This window comes from Pleurodeles waltl, chromosome 11 (assembly GCF_031143425.1).
Source record: "Pleurodeles waltl isolate 20211129_DDA chromosome 11, aPleWal1.hap1.20221129, whole genome shotgun sequence".
NCBI lineage: Eukaryota > Metazoa > Chordata > Amphibia > Caudata > Salamandridae > Pleurodeles > Pleurodeles waltl.
In genome coordinates this window covers 820,497,033-820,524,307 of record NC_090450.1, presented here as the reverse complement: position 1 = coordinate 820,524,307, position 27,275 = coordinate 820,497,033, and the positions used below count along the sequence as shown (strand labels likewise).

Below are 27,275 nucleotides of genomic sequence, written 5' to 3'. Positions count from 1 at the left end.
ACCTTCAGCCCCTGGTAGATTGATCCCTTTTTGAGTTCAGAGTAGGGCTTCCTCAAACCTCCGGAAGAGTCTATGCTAATCCTATGTGAGCTCATAAACCCACCATCTATGTTTCTACACTACATTGAGGAAACAGTGTGTTCAGTTCTGCATTGGTAACTACATAGGCCTCTTTAAAGGCTCTGTGAAGGATGTCATCTGTTACGTGCTACAGCTACCAAAAGCAAGATTTGCATACACATCTCTCTGTTTGCATCTAGCTACAAAATAGGGAGCATTTATCCCTCTATAAGATCTGTTGATAGAGCCTTCTTGGAGGCATTAAATATAATCATCCCAATAAGGATGCCTCCAGTGCCCGTGTTGAATTTTTAAATGTAGTTCTCATGATAATTATTGGTCCTCCCTTTAAACCACTATACTCCTGTGACATGATATGCTTCTCCTGGTTGATGGCTTTTTTAGTAGCCACTACTTTACTGATAAGGTTCAGTAAATTAGAAGTCCTCACTAGAGGAGCCATTTGTTCATGATTACAGAGATAGGGTGTTCCTCAGGCCAAAACACCAATTTCCTTCCAAAAATATTTTCCCCCTTTCATGTCACTCAGACGCCCACCTTCTTCCTGCATCCAGCCTCCTAGAAAGGACATTACATACCTTAAATGTTAAAAGGTCTGTTGTGTAGTACATCAGCGAAGCCAACTCCATCCGTAAAACAGAAACACTTATTTTTTTAGATGTCCTGCACTGGAAATCCAATTTTCAAGGCAGGTATTGCTAGATGCATTGTTAAATGCATACAGACTTGTTATGCTAAGGGAAAGGATAAGCTGCTTGTACCACCTGAAGCACATTCCACACGTAAGAAAGGAGCCAAAAGCTCGCTTGGTGAAATATTCCTTTAGCAGACATCTATAAAACTGCTACATAAACACAGTCGTATGTTCACCAGACACTAATGTGCGGACATTCAAGACCACTGTCACACTTTAGTTGACAAGCCTTGTATTGAGAACTTTTTGCAAAAATCTACATCTGCTTACTAGCCACTGGTTGGCGTGGGAAGAATGGGAGCTGCTTTGCAGTCTATGTGTAGAGCATGTGTACCTGCAGCCACTCATACCTTGAACAGAAAATGCTGCATAGCCTGTAACCACCTGTTCGTAGCATGCAGTGCTGTAGATTCACATGTACTCACCTACTTCTGAAAGTCTTTGGTTATTACAAATGTTTTCAACACTATCACATTTCACAATGTACAGTACTTGCTGCTATGTCTTGGCACTCTGCTCAACTTACACTACTCATCCGCTCAGCAGAAAACAATCTGAGTAGCAATCTTTATTCTGGTGCATTGTAGACTTCGGGTAGTCACAAGTCTTCTGCCTCAAAAACAACTTTGAAGAAAAAAAGATTGCAAGCATCCGATGGCAGGAGCCTGCAGAACATGTGAATCTTTAGCACAACACGCTGCAAACAGATGGTTGCAGGGTAAGTAAAATTTTTCTTTTCTTATATCATAGGAGTAAAAATAAATGTGGCCTAATATCACTTGTCCATTTGGAGCAACTACTGTCCTAATATAAACATTTTCACATATTTATTACTACAGTGATAGGGTGAAATTCCATGCTAGTACCACAGTGCAGTGATACTAACAAATACTGTATACTGCCTCTCAGACTTTACATAGGGCAAACAACTAAGTTAATAATCGTGAGGCCTCTTCAATGTAATTTTACCTTATTGCATAACTGTAAAGCCTTGAATCAAGGTTTGGGCATTTTTTATAAACAAACACATATGGGGAAAAATGGTATAAACCATATATGTAGATGTGCCTATTGTGCTGCACTTTCCTATTGTTGAAAAAGGTTAGTGGCATTTTGAACCACTCAAGGTTTCGCCTCCCTTAAGTCATGGTCTCTCCACACTTTCAACAGTGGTATTAAACACATATTACATTCTGTGTGTCTGCATGTATAGCACTACCTTTACAACATCACCTGTAGCAGTAACTTTCTGGCTTAAAGGTTATCAAGTCTCATCATTTTTCCTGTGACTGTAGGTGTTCCTGTCCATCAGAGGCATCTACTACCAGGCTGAGGTGCTGGGACAGCTGGTTACTTGGATTACACCATATGTGTTTGCACACAATGTAAGTAGAACAGACCAATCTCACACTCAACCCATCCGTTGGACCCCGAAGGAGTTCTGTTACTTTATATGCAAATAGGGGCACATTTCCTGAATCTCTCCCACAATCTGTTTGAAATATAAGTGTTTCTACGTCTTTTTGTTTCTTCCCCTTTTACTGATTAACCAACATTCAGTGTCTCTTGAAATGGGGCAGTAAATTGGATTTCTGTGTCTCCACTTGCAACTTTGTTTTCAAAGTGGGCATTTTTTTTTATTACTTAAAGGAAGAAAAAAATTATGTACAAAATAAGTATTACAGCACCCTTTGCCCCACCCATGAGTTCATCCCCCACTACGAGTGCAGAGCAGATCCCCAAAATTAAATGATAATGATTTTGTCTGGCCCTGTGGCTCGGAGGGATTTGTGAGGTAGCAACATGGTAGGGTTAAAACCTGGTTATATCATATAGTGGTAACTGCTATGCCGGGATTCCAGTGGCTCTGCAGACAGAAGGATTAAACTCATATCAAGGTTTACTGGCTCACAGAGAAGCACCCGAAGCCCATTGCAGCAATGCCATGGCTAGAGTGAGGACTGGGCTACCAGTCAAGGAGTGGAGGTACAGCACCAGCTGGAGAGGAGGGCCTCTGCAACATGAGGGCAGACTGGCATATAGAAGGGAGAGCTGGATAGAAGACTGGGTCGGATGTAATCTCTTTGCAACATGCCTAATACATTCCTTTGAAGAGACAGTGATATGCAGCTGTTTCTACCCATCTCTGAAATTGCCCGATCTGGGAAATACCAGCTACAAATCATTGGCATAATTCTAAACTCCACTAACCAGCAATTCTGTAGTGGGTTTAACATGCTAAGAGTGTAGAACTTCCTCCATTTCCTTACTTACTGTAGTGACAACATTCTGGAGAAAGGAACAAAACAATTGTAATGGTTTCTCAGACTCCCACAGCAGATTTCAGTCTTTGGGGCAGGTATGCATGAGAAGTGGTAACTTAAACCAGCAGACCATGCTGCCCCACCCTTGATGTTCTGTAATTATTTCAAAGCAAGGTTTTTTTTTTTTTTTTTTTTAAACATCAACCAGGGCAAATTTGGTACCCCTGTGGGAGAAAACTGTGGCAAACAGCAGCTCGAACAATTCTTTTTTTCCTTAACTACTCCTCCAGCTGTGTAGGAACAACTTTATCTATGTCTTTAACTATAGCTTAGAAGGCAGAACGTAGCTCTTTATATAGTGGACCAAAACGAGGTACTCTGTAAAGAGTCCAGGCCAACCCCTATTGGTTCACAGAGGCACAAATGATAACACTAAATGCTCTCTAATGTGGTTAAGCAATTTAGGCTTATCAGAGGGAAGTGCCAAGCATTTGTTGTACTCGCAGAGGCATTTAATAGACACACACTCCAGAATAAATCCGAGACCAATTTATAAAAAGAACACGTATTTGTATGTATATTTTGATACTGAGAATTTCTTTATCAAGTAAGTAGTAGTAATGATTTTTACAGGTAAGTAAAATGTTCACTTAAATACATCTTTATTCAGCAATGCTTTTCTATGGGTAAAAAGGCATATGTTGCATACAGTTATTTACGGTTGGAGGGGGAGGTGTCCTTCAGGACTTAGGGTTGTAGGGGGTGAAGGTCCAAAGTACCACCAGCAGTTACTCGTTACCTGCCCTAGGGTGTCCGGGTTACAGAGGTGCTGGCCAGGTTGGCAGCTTTGCACGCTATGCCAGTGGAAAGAAGGGCCACCTGGAAACATGCTGCAGAAGGGGATTTGGGGACAAGACTGGGAGCTCCCTGCAGGGAGCTCAGGTCACAACAACCCTGGGAGCAGGAAAGCATAGTCGGTTCTTGGGGACCCATGCTGGGGCACTCTGGTGCAGAGTTGATAGGTCAGCTGGGTGCGTCAAAGGCCCTCATGATTGTCTGTCTCGCGGGTTGAGGGTGCAAAAAAGCAGGACAGCTGGGCCACTGTGGAAGTGGGTCTCTTTGGTGCTGACGAACCTCGACGGCTGCTTGGTCTTGGTGCAGTGGGAGTCCGGATTGGACTCGCACAGGCTTGTCTTGTTGCAAAGTGGTGCTGTGTGCCTCCTGTTGGTCCTGGAGTTTTCACACTTGGTGGGGTGACAGGTCTGACCTTCTGGAGCACAGGTACCTCTTCCTGGGTGGCTTCGGCAGCTGGCAAGCTAGGGAGTTCAAGAGTGTGGACCGAACTCTGCTGCTTAGGTGCCTGTGGACTGCAGGAGAGTAGCTCTTCTACTCCAAGGGAGATTGCTGACAATTTGCAAAGGGCTGGCAGTCTACTGGTGTTCTTGGCAGATGCTCAGCTGCTGGATGAGTCACTTTGTCTCTGATGTCGAGAATCGTTCAGGCAGGGTTTGGTGCCAAAAGTCCACAGCAAGTCTTCTGTTCTTGCTTTCTTGCAGCTCTTCTTTTTCCTCTTCTTCCAGATCCTTCAAATGTGAGTTCCTGGCGTCATGGGTGCTTCCCAAATACTCAATTTAGGGTCATTAAGGGGGGTGGCAGGTAGTAGCCATTGGGCTGCTTACCTTTAGGGTGACTACACCCTCTATTTGACCACTTCCTCTGGGGAGTGGGTATAATCCAGACCCAGTGAGCCTAATTCAACCAAAAAACAAGTTTAAGTTTTGTGTTGCTATCAGGTAGCCTACCTTAGGACTGGAACTAGCTTGATAGGTTACACACCTCTGACTAGCTAATTTATTTTCACCTGGCCTGGTGCCAAGTGGTCCCAGGGTGGGGGGGGGGGGTGGGGTTGCATCTCCACTGACTGGGAAAGCCAGAGTGGCATATCAAATGCAACAGAGGCCTTTGAAGCCTTCTTAATTGATGTGTTGCTAACTAGCCATCCTGCTTGGAGGAGGTGGTAACACCTGTGCTCATAGAAGGCTTTGTTTCTGACCTCAGAGTGTGGGCTATCACCTCCTTGGGGTCAGAAACTCGCCTCTGGTGGCACGCTGGTCAGGACCAGTCAGCCAGTACATTAGTAGTTGGTAGATTTTCAGGGGTCACGGCTAAGGTGCCCTCTAGGTGCATGAATTAATAAATCCATAATTGAATCAGTGTGGTGTTATGAATACGAGAGGTGTGATACCAGTCATCTTGGGTTTCCGTAAAGCCATCATGTAACTGGTGAAACTCGTAATTACTAGTGTCCAGCACATGTACTCAAAGTGGCTTCCCTGTTCACTTGTAATATCCAAGAATCAACTTACATCACAGGGGCATATCTTCTCATGCAGCTATGTCCACACATGTAGTATAGTGCACCAGGGCTGTAGGGGTGACCTACCTGTACTGCATGCAGTGTCTGTAGGCATGGCACACAGAAGGTGTGCCATGTCGTGCTTTCAGTTTCCTCTAAAGCATGTCATACAGCCTGCAATGACAGTTTGCGTGAGTGTGCTGAGGAGTCCCTCAGGGTGGCTCAGTACATGCTGCAACTTTATGGACCCTCTTTAGCACCCAAGCTTTAGGTACTAGGGGTACCACTTACTAGGGACCTACAGGGGTGCTAAAGGCATTGCCAATTGGGAAACAATTGCACAGTTTTAGGGATGGAGATCTGGCACTGGAAACCTGGTTAGCAGGAATGCACTTCGATCAATATTACGTCAAATACCATGCAAAAAGTGGGGGTCATAATGTCAAAAAGGGACACTTTCCTGCATCCCCCAAGTGTTTGTGATGTTAATTTTAAGAAAACGTGCATTTCTGTGCACAATTCAACAGGAGCATGGACTTAGTTCTGAACAGTTCTCTGTACAAGACTTTATTAAGTTGAGTTGTGCTCTTTTAACCTCTAGACCCCTTTCTAAAACTTCTGCACCAACAGTTATTGTAAATAATGCTTTTGTAATTGACTGGAAGCAGTTGTTACATGTTGAACCCGAATAATGTTTTAAACCATGTTCCAGTAATGAAAAGGTTATCTAATACTAAATATTTATTCCTGCTTTGTAGGCTCATCATGGAATGTTTTCTTCCTAATCAGAGGCTTTCGCTCTCTCTGAGCTTTTTCCTTCTGAACAGGCCCCTCGCTGTCTAGGTTCTCTGTTTTGGGTATTTTTCCCTTTGAGAAATTCTTGGTCTACTTTAACAGAATACAAGTTGCCGATGCTCTTTTCTTTTTCTTACCTTTTTCAGCATCCAACCGATGTGGACTACAGGGTCATGGCAACCTTCACAGAATTCTATACAACGCTGCTGGGATTTGTAAACTTTCGTCTGTATCAAGCGCTAAATCTTCATTACCCTCCAAAGGTTAGGTGTTTTCTAGCTCTCTGCCCTAGTCACATGAGAACTGTCTGTCCCTTTTAGGCTATGCCTGTCTGCAACTGTAACCCTCTTTGTTGCTTTATGTCTGTAGCACTGCCCCTTGGCTGCTGCTTCCATGTAAACTCAGCAAGCATCAGCATATCTATAACTCCACCTTGATTTATGGTTTCCTGTTTGTCCTACCACACCTGATTCCCTGCACCCACGACAGCTGCTTGCTTTTGCCTGCCACTTTCCTTCACCTGCTGTCTTTTGGACATATCCTGCTTTGCCGCCCGACCTCAATGACTGTGCCCTTCTCTTGTCCATTAGCGCCTGTCCTTTTGAAACATGCCTATCTCGTGTCCTGTCTTCCATCCCTTGCCTTCTCTTTCTTTCCCCCCATTCTCAAGCACTCTTTTTGCCACTTTTGTCTCGATAACTCTTGCCCATCCGCTCCCCCTGCCCCCCCTACACACACTCCTTTACTTTCCTGCCATCTCTTCACTGTATCTCTCTTCTTTCTGTAGCTGGAAGGACAATCTGAAGACAAGACAAAATCAGTAGAAGAGAATTACGCCATGGATTCAGAAACTTACCTGGAGGTTAGTGAAAAAGGCATACTTGCTGTTGATATGAGTAGCCTGATTGTACTGCTCTCCTCAGTGAGAATGAGCTTGCTGTATTGAATCGCCATGTGGACATTTAATGCAGGACTGCATGTTTGGTGCCAGTCCCATGGTGACATCCCAGCATGCTCGATTAACCCTCTTTATTTTTCTGTTTTTTGTAAGGGGGACTGCAGTCATTATTCCCTGTGTTTTGAGAGGAGAGCACAAAGCGCCCATGTTTTTCGTTTTAAAGGGGTCACCGCCCAAAATTGCAGCCCACCTTGGTTTTCCTTTCATTTTTTCCCTTACACCCCTCACTTTCCACCACCACATCCAAAAAGCTGTTCCCCTGCTTTTTTTTCCCCTCTCTGCCTACATTTGCCCCTGTGTGGAATCCAGCCATGCTGAAGGCTGTGAAGGCGTTGGCGGTGTGGTGTGCATGGTGAAAGGTATGCATAGTGGGGAAATCGATTTCGTTTTAAAAGACTATATAGGGTGGTGCAAGGACCAGGTGGAAGGCAAATAGGAGGGAAAAGGAGGGTAATGAAAGGAGGTGAAAGAGAAGGGAGACTGAGCGGGGGGGGCGGGGATGGAAAGCAAAACACTGTCCCTTTCTAAGATATAGTCCTGTCCACAAGGTGTGAGTTGGCTGTGGCAAGGAATGGATTAATGCAGCACTGTGAAAATGGAATAAAATTGCTGCTCAGTCGTAAATTCTACACACACACACACACACACACACACACACACACACACACACACACAAACACAAACACCATTCCACCCCCCCCCCCCCCCCACAAAAAAAAAATAATCTCTGTACCATATTCTTTTTAAGTCTTTAACTTTTATATCTATGCAGAAACTGTCCGCACTCAGTGCCAGCCTGTCCCGAGTCATGGTGCCAAGTACTGAAGATGACGTGGAAGTAGATGAGTTTCCCGCCGATACGGTGAGGCATTGTTGTTGGTTTGGAACTTTTACTATCTTGCCTTACGATTATGTCTGGTTGCTATAGTGGTCCTCCAATGTGATTGTCTTTAGACTTCCATTATTCTGTGATTAGTGTTTTGCTGTTGTTTTTTGTACAATTTGCTCCAAGAGCAACAAGAAGACTTCCACTTTATTGTAATTGTCCTCAACCTTTACTGCTATCATTCACTCTTTACAGTCTTGCCTCATGTTTGTCCACGTTCTTTCTCTCAACTAGCAATGTTTTGCAGTTGTTACAACAATTACTCCTAAGTGTCCCAGATTGATCCATGCAGTTTGTATCCATACCACATTTTCAGGATAGCCAGGGACTCTGGAAATGGTTCCAGGTTAAATGAATTTAATAGAACTTTGTCTAGTGTTGATATTCTGAGCATTTCACATAGCTGAATCTGTTGTGGACTATTTTTTATGCACCACGTTTTACTTAGTAACTATCAATACCTTGTGAGTATTGTCTAAGAATTTATCTAACTCTCCAACCTAACTTAGGCGTTAAAGCCTGCATGCAACCTCTAATCCCGTGAAACAACAGCTAGTCAATGAGAACTTTTTAAAATCGTTTCAGATCTGCTCTTAAACAATTTTTGGTGATTGCTTCTGATAAAATGCTTTTACAAAAATAGGTCCTTGAAATCAGTGCTGTCCTGAACTGAACGTCCTTGGTTTTAGGGAGCTAGTGTAGTCTTTCTTTTTTTTCCTTATTAAACATCCAATGTACGTGCCACTCTAGTTATAGCATTAGCATGAGTTTGGAATTGCAGAAGTCTTGATCAGTTACTTACTACAGCCTGAGTAAAAGATATTGCAGTAATCCACTGGTCACTCTCTCTTCCTCTTCAGCACAGAAAGAATTTGCTTGAGTTTTCTTAAATCGGTTACATTTTTTGATAACTTGTGTAAGGAAATGCCTCCTTGGCATGGTTGCCCCCTGACTTTTTGCCTTTGCTGATGCTATGTTTACAATTGAAAGTGTGCTGAGGCCTGCTAACCAGGCCCCAGCACCAGTGTTCTTTCCCTAACCTGTACTTTTGTATCCACAATTGGCAGACCCTGGCATCCAGATAAGTCCCTTGTAACTGGTACTTCTAGTACCAAGGGCCCTGATGCCAAGGAAGGTCTCTAAGGGCTGCAGCATGTCTTATGCCACCCTGGAGACCTCTCACTCAGCACAGACACACTGCTTGCCAGCTTGTGTGTGCTAGTGAGGACAAAACGAGTAAGTCGACATGGCACTCCCCTCAGGGTGCCATGCCAGCCTCTCACTGCCTATGCAGTATAGGTAAGACACCCCTCTAGCAGGCCTTACAGCCCTAAGGCAGGGTGCACTATACCATAGGTGAGGGTACCAGTGCATGAGCATGGTACCCCTACAGTGTCTAAACAAAACCTTAGACATTGTAAGTACAGGGTAGCCATAAGAGTATATGGTCTGGGAGTCTGTCAAACACGAACTCCACAGCACCATAATGGCTACACTGAAAACTGGGAAGTTTGGTATCAAACTTCTCAGCACAATAAATGCACACTGATGCCAGTGTACATTTTATTGTAAAATACACCACAGAGGGCACCTTAGAGGTGCCCCCTGAAACTTAACCGACTATCTGTGTAGGCTGACTAGTTTTAGCAGCCTGCCACAAACCGAGATATGTTGCTGGCCCCATGGGGAGAGTGCCTTTGTCACTCTGAGGCCAGTAACAAAGCCTGCACTGGGTGGAGATGCTAACACCTCTCCCAGGCAGGAATTGTCACACCTGGCGGTGAGCCTCAAAGGCTCACCTCCTTTGTGCCAACCCAGCAGGACACTCCAGCTAGTGGAGTTGCCCGCCCCCTCCGGCCAGGCCCCACTTTTGGCGGCAAGGCCGGAGAAAATAATGAGAATAACAAGGAGGAGTCACTGGCCAGTCAGGACAGCCCCTAAGGTGTCCTGAGCTGAGGTGACTCTAACTTTTAGAAATCCTCCATCTTGCAGATGGAGGATTCCCCCAATAGGGTTAGGATTGTGACCCCCTCCCCTTGGGAGGAGGCACAAAGAGGGTGTACCCACCCTCAGGGCTAGTAGCCATTGGCTACTAACCCCCCAGACCTAAACACGCCCTTAAAGTTAGTATTTAAGGGCTACCCTGAACCCTAGAAAATTAGATTCCTGCAACTACAAGAAGAAGGACTGCCCAGCTGAAAACCCCTGCAGCGGAAGACCAGAAGACGACAACTGCCTTGGCTCCAGAAACTCACCGGCCTGTCTCCTGCCTTCCAAAGATCCTGCTCCAGCGACGCCTTCCAAAGGGACCAGCGACCTCGACATCCTCTGAGGACTGCCCCTGCTTCGAAAAGACAAGAAACTCCCGAGGACAGCGGACCTGCTCCAAGAAAAGCTGCAACTTTGTTTCCAGCAGCTTTAAAGAACCCTGCAAGCTCCCCGCAAGAAGCGTGAGACTTGCAACACTGCACCCGGCGACCCCGACTCGGCTGGTGGCGATCCAACACCTCAGGAGGGACCCCAGGACTACTCTGATACTGTGAGTACCAAAACCTGTCCCCCCTGAGCCCCCACAGCGCCGCCTGCAGAGGGAATCCCAAGGCTTCCCCTGACCGCGACTCTTTGAACCTAAAGTCCCGACGCCTGGGAGAGACCCTGCACCCGCAGCCCCCAGGACCTGAAGGACCGGACTTTTCACTGGAGGAGTGACCCCCAGGAGTCCCTCTCCCTTGCCCAAGTGGAGGTTTCCCCGAGGAATCCCCCCCTTGCCTGCCTGCAGCGCTGGAGAGATCCCGAGATCTCTCATAGACTAACATTGCGAACCCGACGCTTGTTTCTACACTGCACCCGGCCGCCCCCGCGCCGCTGAGGGTGAAATTTCTGTGTGGACTTGTGTCCCCCCCGGTGCCCTACAAAACCCCCCTGGTCTGCCCTCCGAAGACGCGGGTACTTACCTGCAAGCAGACCGGAACCGGGGCACCCCCTTCTCTCCATTCTAGCCTATGTGTTTTGGGCACCACTTTGAACTCTGCACCTGACCGGCCCTGAGCTGCTGGTGTGGTGACTTTGGGGTTGCTCTGAACCCCCAACGGTGGGCTACCTTGGACCAAGAACTGAACCCTGTAAGTGTCTTACTTACCTGGTAAAACTAACCAAAACTTACCTCCCCTAGGAACTGTGAAAATTGCACTAAGTGTCCACTTTCCAAACAGCTATTTGTCAATAACTTGAAAAGTATACATGCAATTTTGATGATTTGAAGTTCCTAAAGTACTTACCTGCAATACCTTTCGAATGAGATATTACATGTAGAATTTGAACCTGTGGTTCTTAAAATAAACTAAGAAAAGATATTTTTCTATACAAAAACCTATTGGCTGGATTTGTCTCTGAGTGTGTGTACCTCATTTATTGTCTATGTGTATGTACAACAAATGCTTAACACTACTCCTTGGATAAGCCTACTGCTCGACCACACTACCACAAAATAGAGCATTAGTATTATCTATTTTTACCACTATTTTTACCTCTAAGGGGAACCCTTGGACTCTGTGCATGCTATTCCTTACTTTGAAATAGCACATACAGAGCCAACTTCCTACATTGGTGGATCAGCGGTGGGGTACAAGACTTTGCATTTGCTGGACTACTCAGCCAATACCTGATCACACGACAAATTCCAAAATTGTCATTAGAAATTGATTTTTGCAATTTGAAAAGTTTTCTAAATTCTTAAAAGACCTGCTAGGGCCTTGTGTTAGATCCTGTTTAGCATTTCTTTTAGAGTTTAAAAGTTTGTAAAAGTTTGAATTAGATTCTAGAACCAGTTTTAGATTCTTTAAAAAGTCTTCCAACTTTTAGCAAAATAATGTCTGATACAGAGATGAATGTGGTGGAACTCGACACCACACCTTACCTCCATCTTAAGATGAGGGAGCTAAGGTCTCTCTGTAATATCAAAAAAATAACCATTGGCCCCAAACCTACCAAAATACAGCTCCAGGAGCTTTTGGCAGAGTTTGAAAAGGCCAACCCCTCTGAGGGTGGCAACTCAGAGGAAGAGGATAGTGACTTGGAGGACAATTCCCCCCTACCAGTCCTATCTAGGGAGAACAGGGTCCCTCAAACCCTGACTCCAAAAATAATAGTCAGAGATGCTGGTTCCCTCACAGGAGAGACCAACACCTCTGAAATCACTGAGGATAGCCCCAGTGAAGAGGACATCCAGTTAGCCAGGATGGCCAAAAGATTGGCTTTGGAAAGACAGATCCTAGCCATAGAGAGGGAAAGACAAGAGATGGGCCTAGGACCCATCAATGGTGGCAGCAACATAAATAGGGTCAGAGATTCTCCTGACATGTTGAAAATCCCTAAAGGGATTGTAACTAAATATGAAGATGGTGATGACATCACCAAATGGTTCACAGCTTTTGAGAGGGCTTGTGTAACCAGAAAAGTGAACAGATCTCACTGGGGTGCTCTCCTTTGGGAAATGTTCACAGGAAAGTGTAGGGATAGACTCCTCACACTCTCTGGACAAGATGCAGAATCTTATGACCTCATGAAGGGTACCCTGATTGAGGGCTTTGGATTCTCCACTGAGGAGTACAGGATTAGGTTCAGGGGGGCTCAAAAATCCTCGAGCCAGACCTGGGTTGACTTTGTTGACTACTCAGTGAAAACACTAGATGGTTGGATTCAAGGCAGTGGTGTAAGTAATTATGATGGGCTGTACAATTTATTTGTGAAAGAACACCTGTTAAGTAATTGTTTCAATGATAAACTGCATCAGCATCTGGTAGACCTAGGACCAATTTCTCCCCAAGAATTGGGAAAGAAGGCGGACCATTGGGTCAAGACAAGGGTGTCCAAGACTTCAACAGGGGGTGACCAAAAGAAAGGGGTCACAAAGACTCCCCAGGGGAAGGGTGATGAGACAACCAAAACTAAAAATAGTAAAGAGTCTTCTACAGGCCCCCAAAAACCTGCACAGGAGGGTGGGCCCAGAGCCTCTTCACAAAACAATGGGTACAAGGGTAAAAACTTTGATCCCAAAAAGGCCTGGTGTCATAGCTGTAAACAGCATGGACACCAAACTGGAGACAAGGCCTGTCCCAAGAAAGGTTCCACTCCAAACTCCCATCCAGGTAACACTGGTATGGCTAGTCTCCAAGTGGGATCAACAGTGTGCCCAGAGCAAATCAGGGTCCACACTGAAGCTACTCTAGTTTCTGAGGGTGGGGTGGATTTAGCCACACTAGCTGTCTGGCCGCCTAACATGCAAAAATACAGACAGCAACTCTTAATTAATGGGACTAGAATAGAGGGCCTGAGGGATACAGGTGCCAGTGTCACCATGGTGACAGAGAAACTGGTTTCCCCTGGCCAATACCTGACTGGAAAAACTTACACAGTCACCAACGCTGACAATCAGAGAAAAGTACATCCCATGGCAATGGTTACTTTAGAATGGGGAGGGGTCAATGGCCTGAAACAGGTGGTGGTCTCCTCAAATATCCCAGTGGACTGTCTGCTTGGAAATGACCTGGAGTCCTCAGCATGGGCTGAGGTAGAGCTAAAAACCCATGCAGCAATGCTGGGTATCCCTGAACTGGTGTGTGTGAAAACAAGAGCACAATGCAAGGCACAGGGTGAAAAAGTAGAGCTGGAGTCTGGAAAAATGGCCCAGCCTACCAAGAGAACAGGAAAGTCAGTTGGGAAACCAACTGCAACACAGCAAAAGAAAGGGAACCTCTCTCCTCAGGAAGAAGTTCTGCCCTCTGAGGGAACTGAGCCTTTGGAGCTTGAACCTTACCAGGTTGAGCTCTTAGGCCCAGGGGGACCCTCAAGGGAGGAGCTGTGTAAGGGACAAGAAACCTGTCCCTCTCTTGAAGGCCTTAGGCAGCAAGCTGCTGAAGAGTCCAAAGGCAAGAAAAATGGAACACATAGGGTCTATTGGGAAGATGGACTCCTGTACACTGAGGCCAGAGACCCCAAACCTGGTGCCACTAGGAGAGTGGTAGTGCCTCAGCTGTTCAGAGAGTTCATCCTAACATTGGCCCATGACATTCCCCTTGCTGGACATTTGGGACAAACCAAGACGTGGGAGAGGTTAGTCAACCACTTCTACTGGCCCAATATGTCCAACATGGTTAAGGAGTTTTGCCTCTCCTGCCCCACCTGTCAAGCCAGTGGTAAGACAGGTGGGCATCCAAAGGCCCCCCTCATTCCACTTCCAGTGGTGGGGGTGCCCTTTGAAAGAGTGGGTGTGGACATAGTTGGTCCACTAGAACCTCCCACAGCCTCAGGAAATATGTACATCCTGGTAGTAGTGGATCATGCTACCAGGTATCCTGAAGCTATTCCCCTTAGGTCGACTACTGCCCCTGCAGTAGCCAAGGCCCTCATTGGTATCTTTACCAGAGTGGGTTTCCCTAAGGAGGTGGTGTCTGACAGAGGTACCAACTTCATGTCAGCATACCTAAAGCACATGTGGAATGAGTGTGGAGTGACTTATAAATTCACTACACCATACCATCCTCAAACTAATGGCTTAGTTGAGAGATTCAACAAGACATTAAAAGGCATGATCATGGGGCTCCCAGAAAAACTCAAAAGGAGATGGGATGTCCTCCTGCCATGTCTGCTTTTCGCTTACAGGGAGGTACCACAGAAGGGAGTAGGGTTCTCACCCTTTGAACTTCTGTTTGGTCATCCTGTAAGGGGACCACTTGCCCTTGTTAAAGAAGGCTGGGAGAGACCTCTCCATGAGCCTAAACAGGACATAGTGGACTATGTACTTGGCCTTCGCTCTAGAATGGCAGAGTACATGGAAAAGGCAACCAAAAACCTTGAGGCCAGCCAACAGCTCCAGAAGTTTTGGTATGACCAAAAGGCTGCACTGGTTGAGTTCCAACCAGGGCAGAAAGTCTGGGTTCTGGAGCCTGTGGCTCCCAGGGCACTCCAGGACAAATGGAGTGGCCCTTACCCAGTACTAGAGAGGAAGAGTCAGGTCACCTACTTGGTGGACCTGGGCACAAGCAGGAGCCCCAAGAGGGTGATCCATGTGAACCGCCTTAAGCTCTTCCATGACAGGGCTGATGTGAATCTGTTGATGGTAACAGATGAGGATCAGGAAGCAGAGAGTGAACCTCTCCCTGATCTTCTGTCATCAGACCCAAAAGATGGGACAGTAGATGGAGTGATCTACTCAGACACCCTCTCTGGCCAACAGCAAGCTGATTGTAGGAGAGTCCTACAACAGTTTCCTGAACTCCTCTCCTTAACCCCTGGTCAGACACACCTGTGTACCCATGATGTGGACACAGGAGACAGCATGCCTGTCAAGAACAAAATCTTTAGACAGTCGGACCATGTTAAGGAAAGCATCAAGGTGGAAGTCCACAAGATGCTGGAATTGGGAGTGATTGAGCGCTCTGACAGCCCCTGGGCTAGCCCAGTGGTCTTAGTCCCCAAACCTCACACCAAAGATGGAAAGAAAGAGATGAGGTTTTGTGTGGACTACAGAGGGCTCAATTCTGTCACCAAGACAGATGCCCATCCAATTCCAAGAGCTGATGAGCTCATTGATAAATTAGGTGCTGCCAAATTTCTAAGTACCTTTGACTTGACAGCAGGGTACTGGCAAATAAAAATGGCACCTGGAGCAAAAGAAAAGACAGCATTCTCCACACCTGATGGGCATTATCAGTTTACTGTTATGCCCTTTGGTTTAAAGAATGCCCCTGCCACCTTCCAAAGGTTGGTGAATCAAGTCCTTGCTGGCTTGGAGTCCTTTAGCACAGCTTATCTTGATGATATTGCTGTCTTTAGCTCCACCTGGCAGGATCACCTGGTCCACCTGAGGAAGGTTTTGAAGGCTCTGCAATCTGCGGGCCTCTCTATCAAGGCATCCAAATGCCAGATAGGGCAGGGAACTGTGGTTTACTTGGGACACCTTGTAGGTGGAGGCCAAGTTCAGCCACTCCAACCCAAGATCCAGACTATTCTGGACTGGGTAGCTCCAAAAACCCAGACTCAAGTCAGGGCATTCCTTGGCTTGACTGGGTATTACAGGAGGTTTGTGAAGGGATATGGATCCATTGTGACAGCCCTCACTGAACTCACCTCCAAGAAAATGCCCAAGAAAGTAAACTGGACTGTGGAATGCCAACAGGCCTTTGACACCCTGAAACAGGCAATGTGCTCAGCACCAGTTCTAAAAGCTCCAGATTATTCTAAGCAGTTCATTGTGCAGACTGATGCCTCTGAACATGGGATAGGGGCAGTTTTGTCCCAAACAAATGATGATGGCCTTGACCAGCCTGTTGCTTTCATTAGCAGGAGGTTACTCCCCAGGGAGCAGCGTTGGAGTGCCATTGAGAGGGAGGCCTTTGCTGTGGTTTGGTCCCTGAAGAAGCTGAGACCATACCTCTTTGGGACTCACTTCCTAGTTCAAACTGACCACAGACCTCTCAAATGGCTGATGCAAATGAAAGGTGAAAATCCTAAACTGTTGAGGTGGTCCATCTCCCTACAGGGAATGGACTTTATAGTGGAACACAGACCTGGGACTGCCCATGCCAATGCAGATGGCCTTTCCAGGTTCTTCCACTTAGAAAATGAAGACTCTCTTGGGAAAGGTTAGTCTCATCCTCTTTCGTTTGGGGGGGGGGTTGTGTAAGGAAATGCCTCCTTGGCATGGTTGCCCCCTGACTTTTTGCCTTTGCTGATGCTATGTTTACAATTGAAAGTGTGCTGAGGCCTGCTAACCAGGCCCCAGCACCAGTGTTCTTTCCCTAACCTGTACTTTTGTATCCACAATTGGCAGACCCTGGCATCCAGATAAGTCCCTTGTAACTGGTACTTCTAGTACCAAGGGCCCTGATGCCAAGGAAGGTCTCTAAGGGCTGCAGCATGTCTTATGCCACCCTGGAGACCTCTCACTCAGCACAGACACACTGCTTGCCAGCTTGTGTGTGCTAGTGAGGACAAAACGAGTAAGTCGACATGGCACTCCCCTCAGGGTGCCATGCCAGCCTCTCACTGCCTATGCAGTATAGGTAAGACACCCCTCTAGCAGGCCTTACAGCCCTAAGGCAGGGTGCACTATACCATAGGTGAGGGTACCAGTGCATGAGCATGGTACCCCTACAGTGTCTAAACAAAACCTTAGACATTGTAAGTACAGGGTAGCCATAAGAGTATATGGTCTGGGAGTCTGTCAAACACGAACTCCACAGCACCATAATGGCTACACTGAAAACTGGGAAGTTTGGTATCAAACTTCTCAGCACAATAAATGCACACTGATGCCAGTGTACATTTTATTGTAAAATACACCACAGAGGGCACCTTAGAGGTGCCCCCTGAAACTTAACCGACTATCTGTGTAGGCTGACTAGTTTTAGCAGCCTGCCACAAACCGAGACATGTTGCTGGCCCCATGGGGAGAGTGCCTTTGTCACTCTGAGGCCAGTAACAAAGCCTGCACTGGGTGGAGATGCTAACACCTCTCCCAGGCAGGAATTGTCACACCTGGCGGTGAGCCTCAAAGGCTCACCTCCTTTGTGCCAACCCAGCAGGACACTCCAGCTAGTGGAGTTGCCCGCCCCCTCCGGCCAGGCCCCACTTTTGGCGGCAAGGCCGGAGAAAATAATGAGAATAACAAGGAGGAGTCACTGGCCAGTCAGGACAGCCCCTAAGGTGTCCTGAGCTGAGGTGACTCTAACTTTTAGAAATCCTCCATCTTGCAGATGGAGGATTCCCCCAATAGGGTTAGGATTGTGACCCCCTCCCCTTGGGAGGAGGCACAAAGAGGGTGTACCCACCCTCAGGGCTAGTAGCCATTGGCTACTAACCCCCCAGACCTAAACACGCCCTTAAAGTTAGTATTTAAGGGCTACCCTGAACCCTAGAAAATTAGATTCCTGCAACTACAAGAAGAAGGACTGCCCAGCTGAAAACCCCTGCAGCGGAAGACCAGAAGACGACAACTGCCTTGGCTCCAGAAACTCACCGGCCTGTCTCCTGCCTTCCAAAGATCCTGCTCCAGCGACGCCTTCCAAAGGGACCAGCGACCTCGACATCCTCTGAGGACTGCCCCTGCTTCGAAAAGACAAACTCCCGAGGACAGCGGACCTGCTCCAAGAAAAGCTGCAACTTTGTTTCCAGCAGCTTTAAAGAACCCTGCAAGCTCCCCGCAAGAAGCGTGAGACTTGCAACACTGCACCCGGCGACCCCGACTCGGCTGGTGGCGATCCAACACCTCAGGAGGGACCCCAGGACTACTCTGATACTGTGAGTACCAAAACCTGTCCCCCCTGAGCCCCCACAGCGCCGCCTGCAGAGGGAATCCCGAGGCTTCCCCTGACCGCGACTCTTTGAACCTAAAGTCCCGACGCCTGGGAGAGACCCTGCACCCGCAGCCCCCAGGACCTGAAGGACCGGACTTTTCACTGGAGGAGTGACCCCCAGGAGTCCCTCTCCCTTGCCCAAGTGGAGGTTTCCCCGAGGAATCCCCCCCTTGCCTGCCTGCAGCGCTGGAGAGATCCCGAGATCTCTCATAGACTAACATTGCGAACCCGACGCTTGTTTCTACACTGCACCCGGCCGCCCCCGCGCCGCTGAGGGTGAAATTTCTGTGTGGACTTGTGTCCCCCCCGGTGCCCTACAAAACCCCCCTGGTCTGCCCTCCGAAGACGCGGGTACTTACCTGCAAGCAGACCGGAACCGGGGCACCCCCTTCTCTCCATTCTAGCCTATGTGTTTTGGGCACCACTTTGAACTCTGCACCTGACCGGCCCTGAGCTGCTGGTGTGGTGACTTTGGGGTTGCTCTGAACCCCCAACGGTGGGCTACCTTGGACCAAGAACTGAACCCTGTAAGTGTCTTACTTACCTGGTAAAACTAACCAAAACTTACCTCCCCTAGGAACTGTGAAAATTGCACTAAGTGTCCACTTTCCAAACAGCTATTTGTCAATAACTTGAAAAGTATACATGCAATTTTGATGATTTGAAGTTCCTAAAGTACTTACCTGCAATACCTTTCGAATGAGATATTACATGTAGAATTTGAACCTGTGGTTCTTAAAATAAACTAAGAAAAGATATTTTTCTATACAAAAACCTATTGGCTGGATTTGTCTCTGAGTGTGTGTACCTCATTTATTGTCTATGTGTATGTACAACAAATGCTTAACACTACTCCTTGGATAAGCCTACTGCTCGACCACACTACCACAAAATAGAGCATTAGTATTATCTATTTTTACCACTATTTTTACCTCTAAGGGGAACCCTTGGACTCTGTGCATGCTATTCCTTACTTTGAAATAGCACATACAGAGCCAACTTCCTACAACTTGGAAACCAGCTGTTTTGGTGACAGACAAAGTTGTATATTTTGGTAACTTAGAAATTAAGCTGTGCTCAACGTCAGATGTTTTTTCTGAGCCGGAATGTGTGGTACTACTCTTTGATCCTATTACCAAAAGTGGGATGCAACAAAACATTGAAGTTTTTAACATTGTACTGTAATAAAATCGATCCGTTACATCATTGTAACTGTTACATCGGGCATATTTACATTGCATGTTATTACAAAGGGAATCGTTATTTCGCATGTAGGTAAGTATATAATGCTTCTGGTAGAGGAATGGGTTGTGCTTAAGTGTGTAGAGTGCTTTTAGGGTTCAGGGATGGGTGTTAGGGATTAATGAGGTATTTGTAGGCTCAGGGATGGTTAGTGCTTAAGGGTAAAGAGGGCATTTTAGCATTCAGGGATGGATGCAGCTTTGGTATGAGGAGGGTTTTGTAGGTTTCAGGGTTGGCTGGTGCTTAGGGGTGGAGAATGATGTTTGAGGGCTAAGAAATGAGTGGTGCTTAAGCGTGGAGTCGGATGTTTAGTGTGTCTGGGTGGGTGGAGGTTAGGAGTGAAGGGGAGTTGCCTAGGTTTCAAATTACAATGTACTACTTTAAAATATTTGTTTTTAAACGTGGCATAAAAACACGTTAACAGCTACTTTTTGTAACTTGCAAAGTCAAACATTTGATTAAATGTAATGATGTGCTCTGTACTGTCAATTTACATTGGGATTGACAACTTTGCAATGCAAAACCCAAGAAGTAAAGCTCCACCAAGTATAGTATCCTTCTGTAACAACTGATATTTGCTAAAAAGTTCTTTTGTTGCTATATGTGAGTCAGTTGTAATTTTGTTGTAATTTACTGCCATAAAAGGACTTAAAATGTGTCTGTACTTTTAATGCTCTGCAAAGAATCACTTGCATATCCACTTGTGCTGCACTGTAGAGCAGCCCTTTGGGTGTACAAGGTCTCTGTTTTCATGCTACTGTCTGAGAAATGTTGCCTTCTTTACTCTTAAATACAGATGCATCATTCACGGCCATTCATGTTTTTATTGCTATTTTTTATTTTGTGTAGGAGAACCCTGAGCAAAAAGAGGAACGCCAAAAGGAGCAGCAAGAATTGGAGCAGCACCAAAAACTCTTTGAGGGCCTTAAGTTTTTCTTGAACCGAGAAGTTCCTCGTGAGCCTTTAGCCTTTGTCATAAGGTGAGAAGTGGTGGCACATTTGTTAAATGGAAAAGGTAGCCATTCACCAGGCACAAGAGAGGCTGGTGCACTGAGATGGGGCAGCTAAGTACGGGAACTTACTGTGGGGTGGCACAGGATCTTTATATGTTTTTAACATATCTCCATTGTTGGAAGGGATTGTAATATTAGATTTGGCCTGGAATTGAACTTTTATTTGGGTTTTATGTGCCTCAATTATTTGCATATGGAATACTTCCTTTTGGGTTAGTGCACATTCCTCAGACTTGCAGGGTGTTGAGGGAGCTTAGTTTATGTCTTATTTCTTGGAGGAAGAGCAATACTGTCTTGTAGTTTTATTTTGCCTCGTTTGTTTATGGGAAGTGCGCTCAAATTTCTCTCTTTTGGAGATTGCATTAATTTGTATTTTTATAGGGCTATATGCATCCCAGAGACCCTTTAGAACGCTGCGGAGAAGAGGGAATGATGAGCAAGTTTTGTGAATGTATTGATCTTAACAAAAATTCCTCTTACTGCCAGACTTTTACATTATGGTGGACTATTGATCTATACTAGAGCAAGCTAGCGAGAGTCAAGAGAGCACATGACTGTTAGTTGTAGGGTGGTCTTCCCCCAGACATTTGGCCCAGCTCCTCCATGTTTGACTGATCTCTTTTTTGTTGGCTTTAGGACTATGTGCACTTTATTACTGTTAACCAGTGCTAGTGCGTGTGCTCTCTCCCTTAAACATGGTAGCATTGGTTTATCCCCAATTGACATATTTAATTAAAGTCCCTAGTAAATTGGTACTATATTTACCCAGGGGCTGTAAATTAAATGCTACTAGTAGGCCTGCAGCACTTAGTGTGTAGTGAAAAATGCCTCCCTTGGCATGGTAACCCCCTAACATTTTGCCTTTTGTTGATGCTAGTTATGATTGAAAGTGTGCTGGGATCCTGCTAACCAAGCCCCAGCACCATTGTTCTTTCCCTAAACTGTACCTTTGCTCCCACAATTGGCACAGCCCTGGCACACAGATAAGTCCCTTGTAACTGGTCCCAAGGGCCCTGTAGCTAGGGAAGGTCTCTAAGGGCTACAGCATGTATTATGCCACCCTGGGGACCCCTCACTCAGCACATGCACACTGCCTCACAGCTTGTGTGTGCTGGTGGAGAGAAAATGACTGTTGGCATGGCACTTCCCTCAGAGTGCCATGCCCTCAACCCTCTGCCTGTGGCATAGGTAAGTCATCCCTCTAGCAGGTCTTACAGCCCTACATCAGGGTGCACTATACTACAGGTGAGGGCATAGTTGCATGAGCACTACGCCCCTGCAGTGAATAAGCCAAACCTTAGACATTGTAAGTGCAGGGTAGCCATAAAGAGTTTATGGTCTGGGAGTCTGTCAGTTACGAACTCCACAGTTCTATAATTGCTACACTGAAATCTGGGAAGTTTGGTATCAAATGATGCCAGTGTGGGATTTATTGAAAAATGCACACAGAGAGCATCTTAAAGATGCCCTCTGTATACCAGTCCAATTCCTAGTGTTAGGCTTACCAGTTCCTGCCAGCCTGCCACAATCAGACGGGTTTCTGGCTACATGGGGTGAGTGCCTTTGTCACTCTGTGGCCAGGGACAAAGCCTGCACTGGGTGGAGGTGCTTCTCACCTCCCCCTGCAGGAACTGTAACACCTGGTGGTGAGCCTCAAAGGCTCATGTCTGTTGTTACAGCGCCCCAGGGCATCCCAGCTAGTGGAGATGCTCGCCCCTCTGGACACAGCCCCCACTTTTGGCGCAAGTCCGGAGGAGAAAATGAGAAAAACAAGGAGGAGTCACCCACCAGTCAGGACAGCCCCTAAGGTGTGCTGAGGTGACCCCTGCCTTAAGATATCCTCCATCTTGGTTTTGGAGGATTCCCCCAATAGGGATAGAGATGTGCCCCCCTTCCCTCAGGGAGGAGGCACAAAGAGGGTGAAGCCACCCTCCAGGACAGTAGCCATTGGCTACTGCCCCTCAGACCTAAACGCACTCCTAAATTTAGTATTAGGGGCAACCCTGAACCCAGGAAATCCAATACCTACAACAAGAAGGACTGCTGACCTGAAAGCCCCGCAGAAACAACAGACAACTGACTTGGCCCAAGCCCTACCGGTCTGTCTTCAGACTCAAAGAACCTGCACAGCGACGCATCCAGCGGGACCAGCAACCTCTGAGGACTCGGAGGACTGACCTGCCCCTAAAGGACCAGAACCTCCAGAGAACAGCAGCTCTGTTAAATAAACAGCTACAAGAAACCAACTTTAAAGAGACTCTAACTTCCCCCCCAGAAGCGTGAGCCTTCACACTCTGCGCCAAACGCCCCTGCTCGAGTTTGAAGAAACCAACACTGCAGAGAGGACTCCCAGGCGACTCCAACGACATGGACATCCTGAGTCGACAACCCTGCACCCCTACAGCGACGCCTGCAGAGTATCCAAAGGCTCCCCCTGACCGCAACTGCCTGGTAACAAAGGAATCCGACATCTGGACCAAGCACTGCAACTGCAGCCCCCAGGACTGAGAGGAGCCACCTACCAGTGCAGGAGTGACCAGCAGGTGGCCCTCATCCTAGCCCAGTCGGTGGCTGGCCCGAGAAGCCCCCGGTGCCCTGCCTGCATCACCAGAGTGATCCCCCCCAGGTCCCTCCATTGTTTTCTACAGCAAACACAACACCTACATTGCACACTGCACCCGGCTGCCCCTGTGCCGCTGAGGGTGTGTTCCGTGTACTTGTGTGTCCCCCTCCACAGTGCTCTACAAAACCCCCCCTGGTCTGCTCCCCGAGGACGCAGGTACTTACCTGCTAGCAGACTGGAACCGGAGCACCCCTGTTCTCCATAGGCACCTATGTGTTTTGGGCCCTCCTTTGACCTCTGCACCTGGTGCTGTGGCTTTGGGGTTGCCTTGAACCCCCAACGGTGGGCTGCCTATGCCCAGGAGACTGACACTGTAAGTGCTTTACTTACCTGAGGAACTAACAATTACTTACCTCCCCCAGGAACTGTTGGTTTTTGCAGTGTCCACTTTTAAAATAGCTTATTGCCATTTTAACCAAAACTGTGTATCCTACTGTTTTATATCAAAGTTCTACACTTAGCTGTGTGAAGTACCTTTCAATGTATGTACTTACCTAAAATTTGAATCTTGTGGTTCTAAAAATAAATTAAGAAAATATATTTTTCTATATAAAACCTATTGGCCTGGAGTTAAGTCGTTGATTGTGTGTTCCTCATTTATTGCCTGTGTATGTACAACAAATGCTTAACACTACCCTCTGATAAGCCTACTGCTCGACCACACTACCACAAAATAGAGCATTAGTATTATCAAATTTTGCCTCTATCAACCTCTAAGGGAAACCCGTGGACTTAGTGCACACTATATCTCACTTTGCGATAGTATATACAGAGCCAACCTCCTACAGTGTGCCATCCATTTGAGTAGCCCTTTAAATATGTCTCAACCCTGCCATTGCAGCCTGTGTGTTCAGTTTTATATACCCATTTCGACCTGGTAAAATAAACCTCTTGCCCGGCTCAAACCAATGTTTTTTAACGCATATAAAGACACCCCTAGGTTAAGCCCAACCCACCCGGTGGTAGGCTGCAATGTATTTAACAAGCATTGGCAGAGCCAACGTATCTTGCCTCTGCAAGAGCTATTGGCTTTGACAATGTCTTTTAGCCATGATGCACACCAGTGTGGCTGCCTGTTCAGCATGGCTAAAGGGTATTGACATAGAGTAGTTGCGTGGAGTGGCACGGAGTGTTGTGCATTGGAGATGCATAGTGTGGGGTCACGTAGAATGGCATAAACTGGAGTGGCATAGAGTAGAGTGGACTTGTGTAGAGTACATTGGCATAAAGTGTTGCAGAGTATACTGGTGTAGAGTACGGTGGCATTGAATTCAGTGGCATACAATGCAGCATCGTAGAATACAGTGGCGTAGATTAGAGTGAAGTGGAGTGGTGCAGAGAAGAGTGGTGCTGAGCGAAGTAGAGTGCAGGGGTGTAGAGTGGAGTAGTGCAGACTTAGAGTGGCAGGGGAAACGTCCTTAAAAAGTTGTCGCGAACAATGCAGACGTTTAGCACGCAAACATAACCACACTTTCTGGAACAACACATGGCTTTTTCTGTGCCTTAACCACGCATGTGCCAAACTACGCATATGTGTGGTTAAGGCACAGGAAAAAGCCAGAGTGGAGCGGGATATTTAATTTTTTTTTTTTTTTTTTAAAGTGCTTAGGGTGGGCGGGGCTTTCGGGGTAGTTTTTAGGGGGAAGGTTTTAGGGCTCAGGGAGGGTGGAGCATGTAGGGGTAGTTTTTTTAGGGTCCAGCGCCCTCTCCTGTTAAAATCTCTCTATGGGCTTTTAACCACACCCACTCTTGCTATTCATTCTTTGTTGTGCTTGTCTTAAATCCTTCATTTTTATTGGTGCATTTTGTAAAGTGTGCCTCCTTTGTGTGCTGAGTTCCATCCCAGGCAATTTCACTAAATGAACATTTTTGTTGCTCATCACACTAATTCATGCATCCTCCTGTTAGTGCATGTGATGGCCCCTCCTCCGGTTTCGGTTTGCCTTTCATCCCAGCCGCGATCCTTTCTAGACATTCATGCAGGGAGCCAATAACTCTCACACTCACAGTGGCCGTGGCGCTTTGAATTGACTTGGTTATGTCAACTGTTTTACTTTTCATTTTCAATTTCTATGGCAAGAAAAGTCCAGTTAGGAATTTACAATAATCTATCTCAAGCAAACGTGAGACCCATTGCAATTGCTTATTTTTTTTTTGGGCTCGGGGGGGGGGGCGGGGAGGGGGGGGGGGTATAGTTTAGTTTTTATGGACAGGGGTAGGAATATATATATATGACAACCATGCATGCCGTTTTGTATGCCGTTTCCACATATGCCTTTACTTTGCATGCTTTTACAACAAAATTTGTTGTAAAGGCATGCATGGAAACGGGACAGTCGTAGTCCCGACCACATAGTTAAGGCATGTGTTGTTCTGGCATATGTGGTTCTATCATACATCCGAGTGGCGGAGAGTAGAGTAGTGCACAATAGAGTGCAGTAGTGTTGACTGGAGTAGAGTGCCGTAGAACAGTGGCATTGAGAGTGATGTAAAGTGCAGCAACTTACAGTGCAGTTGTGTAAAGTACATTGGCGTAGAGTACAGTTGTGGAGAGTAGAGTGGCATGGAGTGGGGCAGAGTGGAGTAGAGTGCCTTGGAGTGCAGCCATATGGAGTAGATTGTTCCAAAGTGCAGTGGAATGGTGCAAGGTAGCGTGCAGTGGCATAGAGTAGTTTGGTGTAGGGTGTAGTGTCATAGAATGCAGTGGTGCAGAGTAGATTAGAGTGACTTACAGTGCAGTGGCATAGAATGCAGGGACATAGAGGTTGTGTGTTAGAGTAAAGTGCATTGGCGTAGAGTGCAGTGGTAAAGAGTGGAGTTATTTGGTGTGGTGTAGAGTTGCAATTACAAAGAGGGCATTGGCGTAGAGTAGTACATGGTAGAGTAGAGGCATAGTGTGAAGTGGCATAGAGTGCAATAGCATGGAATGGAATAGTGCAGTGACGTGGTGCAGAGTAGAGTACATTGGTGTGGAGTGGGATAGAGTGGATTATGCATAGTATGGTAGCTCACTTCCATTAGACAACACATTTTCAATTGAAATTACTATTACATTTGCACAGTCATACAGTTTTACTAATAAAACTATACAGTACACAAACAAAAAAGTGTGGAAATTGCATCACTTAGTATAATGATTTGTTTTGGTAATTTTAAAGTATTTGTTACCAACACACTTTAGAAATAACACAAAAATATGCTTCATTTTGGGTTCCTAATTCTGATATATTTTTAAATAAATACTTACACAGTTCATTTAAATGTTGGCGCGTGCTAGAAGAAACCTCTGCAGAGCATGTGTATCTACAGCCACACATGCCATCTAGTGTTGGGTCTGAAAGGTTGCGATTTTTTTTTTAAAGTCTTTCAAGCCACGAGGTAGAATGACGACTCCTCTTGCTGGCAATGCGCTTGGGCCTCGACTCCATCTTCAGATTGTGACCTTCCACTGTCTGGTCCGGTTGTGTGTCCTCGGAGCTCCGGTTCGAGACTGTAACAAGTCTCTTCCACTCGGGAAGCCCTCTCCAACCCCATCAGTACTGTTTCTGGTCGTGTTTTCTTTGTCCCTTTGCATTCCGGGATCGAAGAAACCTTTCTTCTATTCATACTCTTTCAATTGAGGCCCTTAGAGCAGCCATTTTCTCCTTCCTACACTTTGGAGAATGAAAGACTGACGGAACAGACGCCTTTTCGTTTTTGTCCGAAGTGTCATTCCAAATTCCCTCGGACTGACCAACATCAGGTCTGTAACCTCTGCTTGTCGCTGGAGTTTAGGGAAAAGGATTGTGAGACCTGTCAGTCTTCTTCGACCTGAAGTACTGTGTGCGACAGAAGAGCTTGTTGCAGAGAAATGCAGAGGCAGGAGATGGAGGAGACGCCTGACATTTTTGATATCCAGGACACCATGTCAGACACAAAGCATGAGCAGGAGATCCAGGAGGCCTCAGCAGCCGAGGAGGTGACATTTTCCATCCAGGACTCACTCTGAGGCTGAAGTGATGCTGAGAA

The 27,275-nt window shown here is 46.5% G+C and overlaps 1 protein-coding gene across 1 annotated transcript in view; it reads left to right on the top strand.

The window, feature by feature from the left end:
- Positions 1-27,275, top strand: part of PES1 (pescadillo ribosomal biogenesis factor 1) — a 210,061-nt gene that overhangs the window by 55,376 nt on the left and 127,410 nt on the right. The window contains exons 6-10 of the mRNA XM_069214643.1: positions 2,071-2,160; positions 6,337-6,453; positions 6,978-7,052; positions 7,921-8,010; positions 20,481-20,611. Of these exons, the coding sequence (XP_069070744.1) occupies positions 2,071-2,160; positions 6,337-6,453; positions 6,978-7,052; positions 7,921-8,010; positions 20,481-20,611 (503 nt within the window). The remainder of the gene's footprint in view (positions 1-2,070; positions 2,161-6,336; positions 6,454-6,977; positions 7,053-7,920; positions 8,011-20,480; positions 20,612-27,275) is intronic.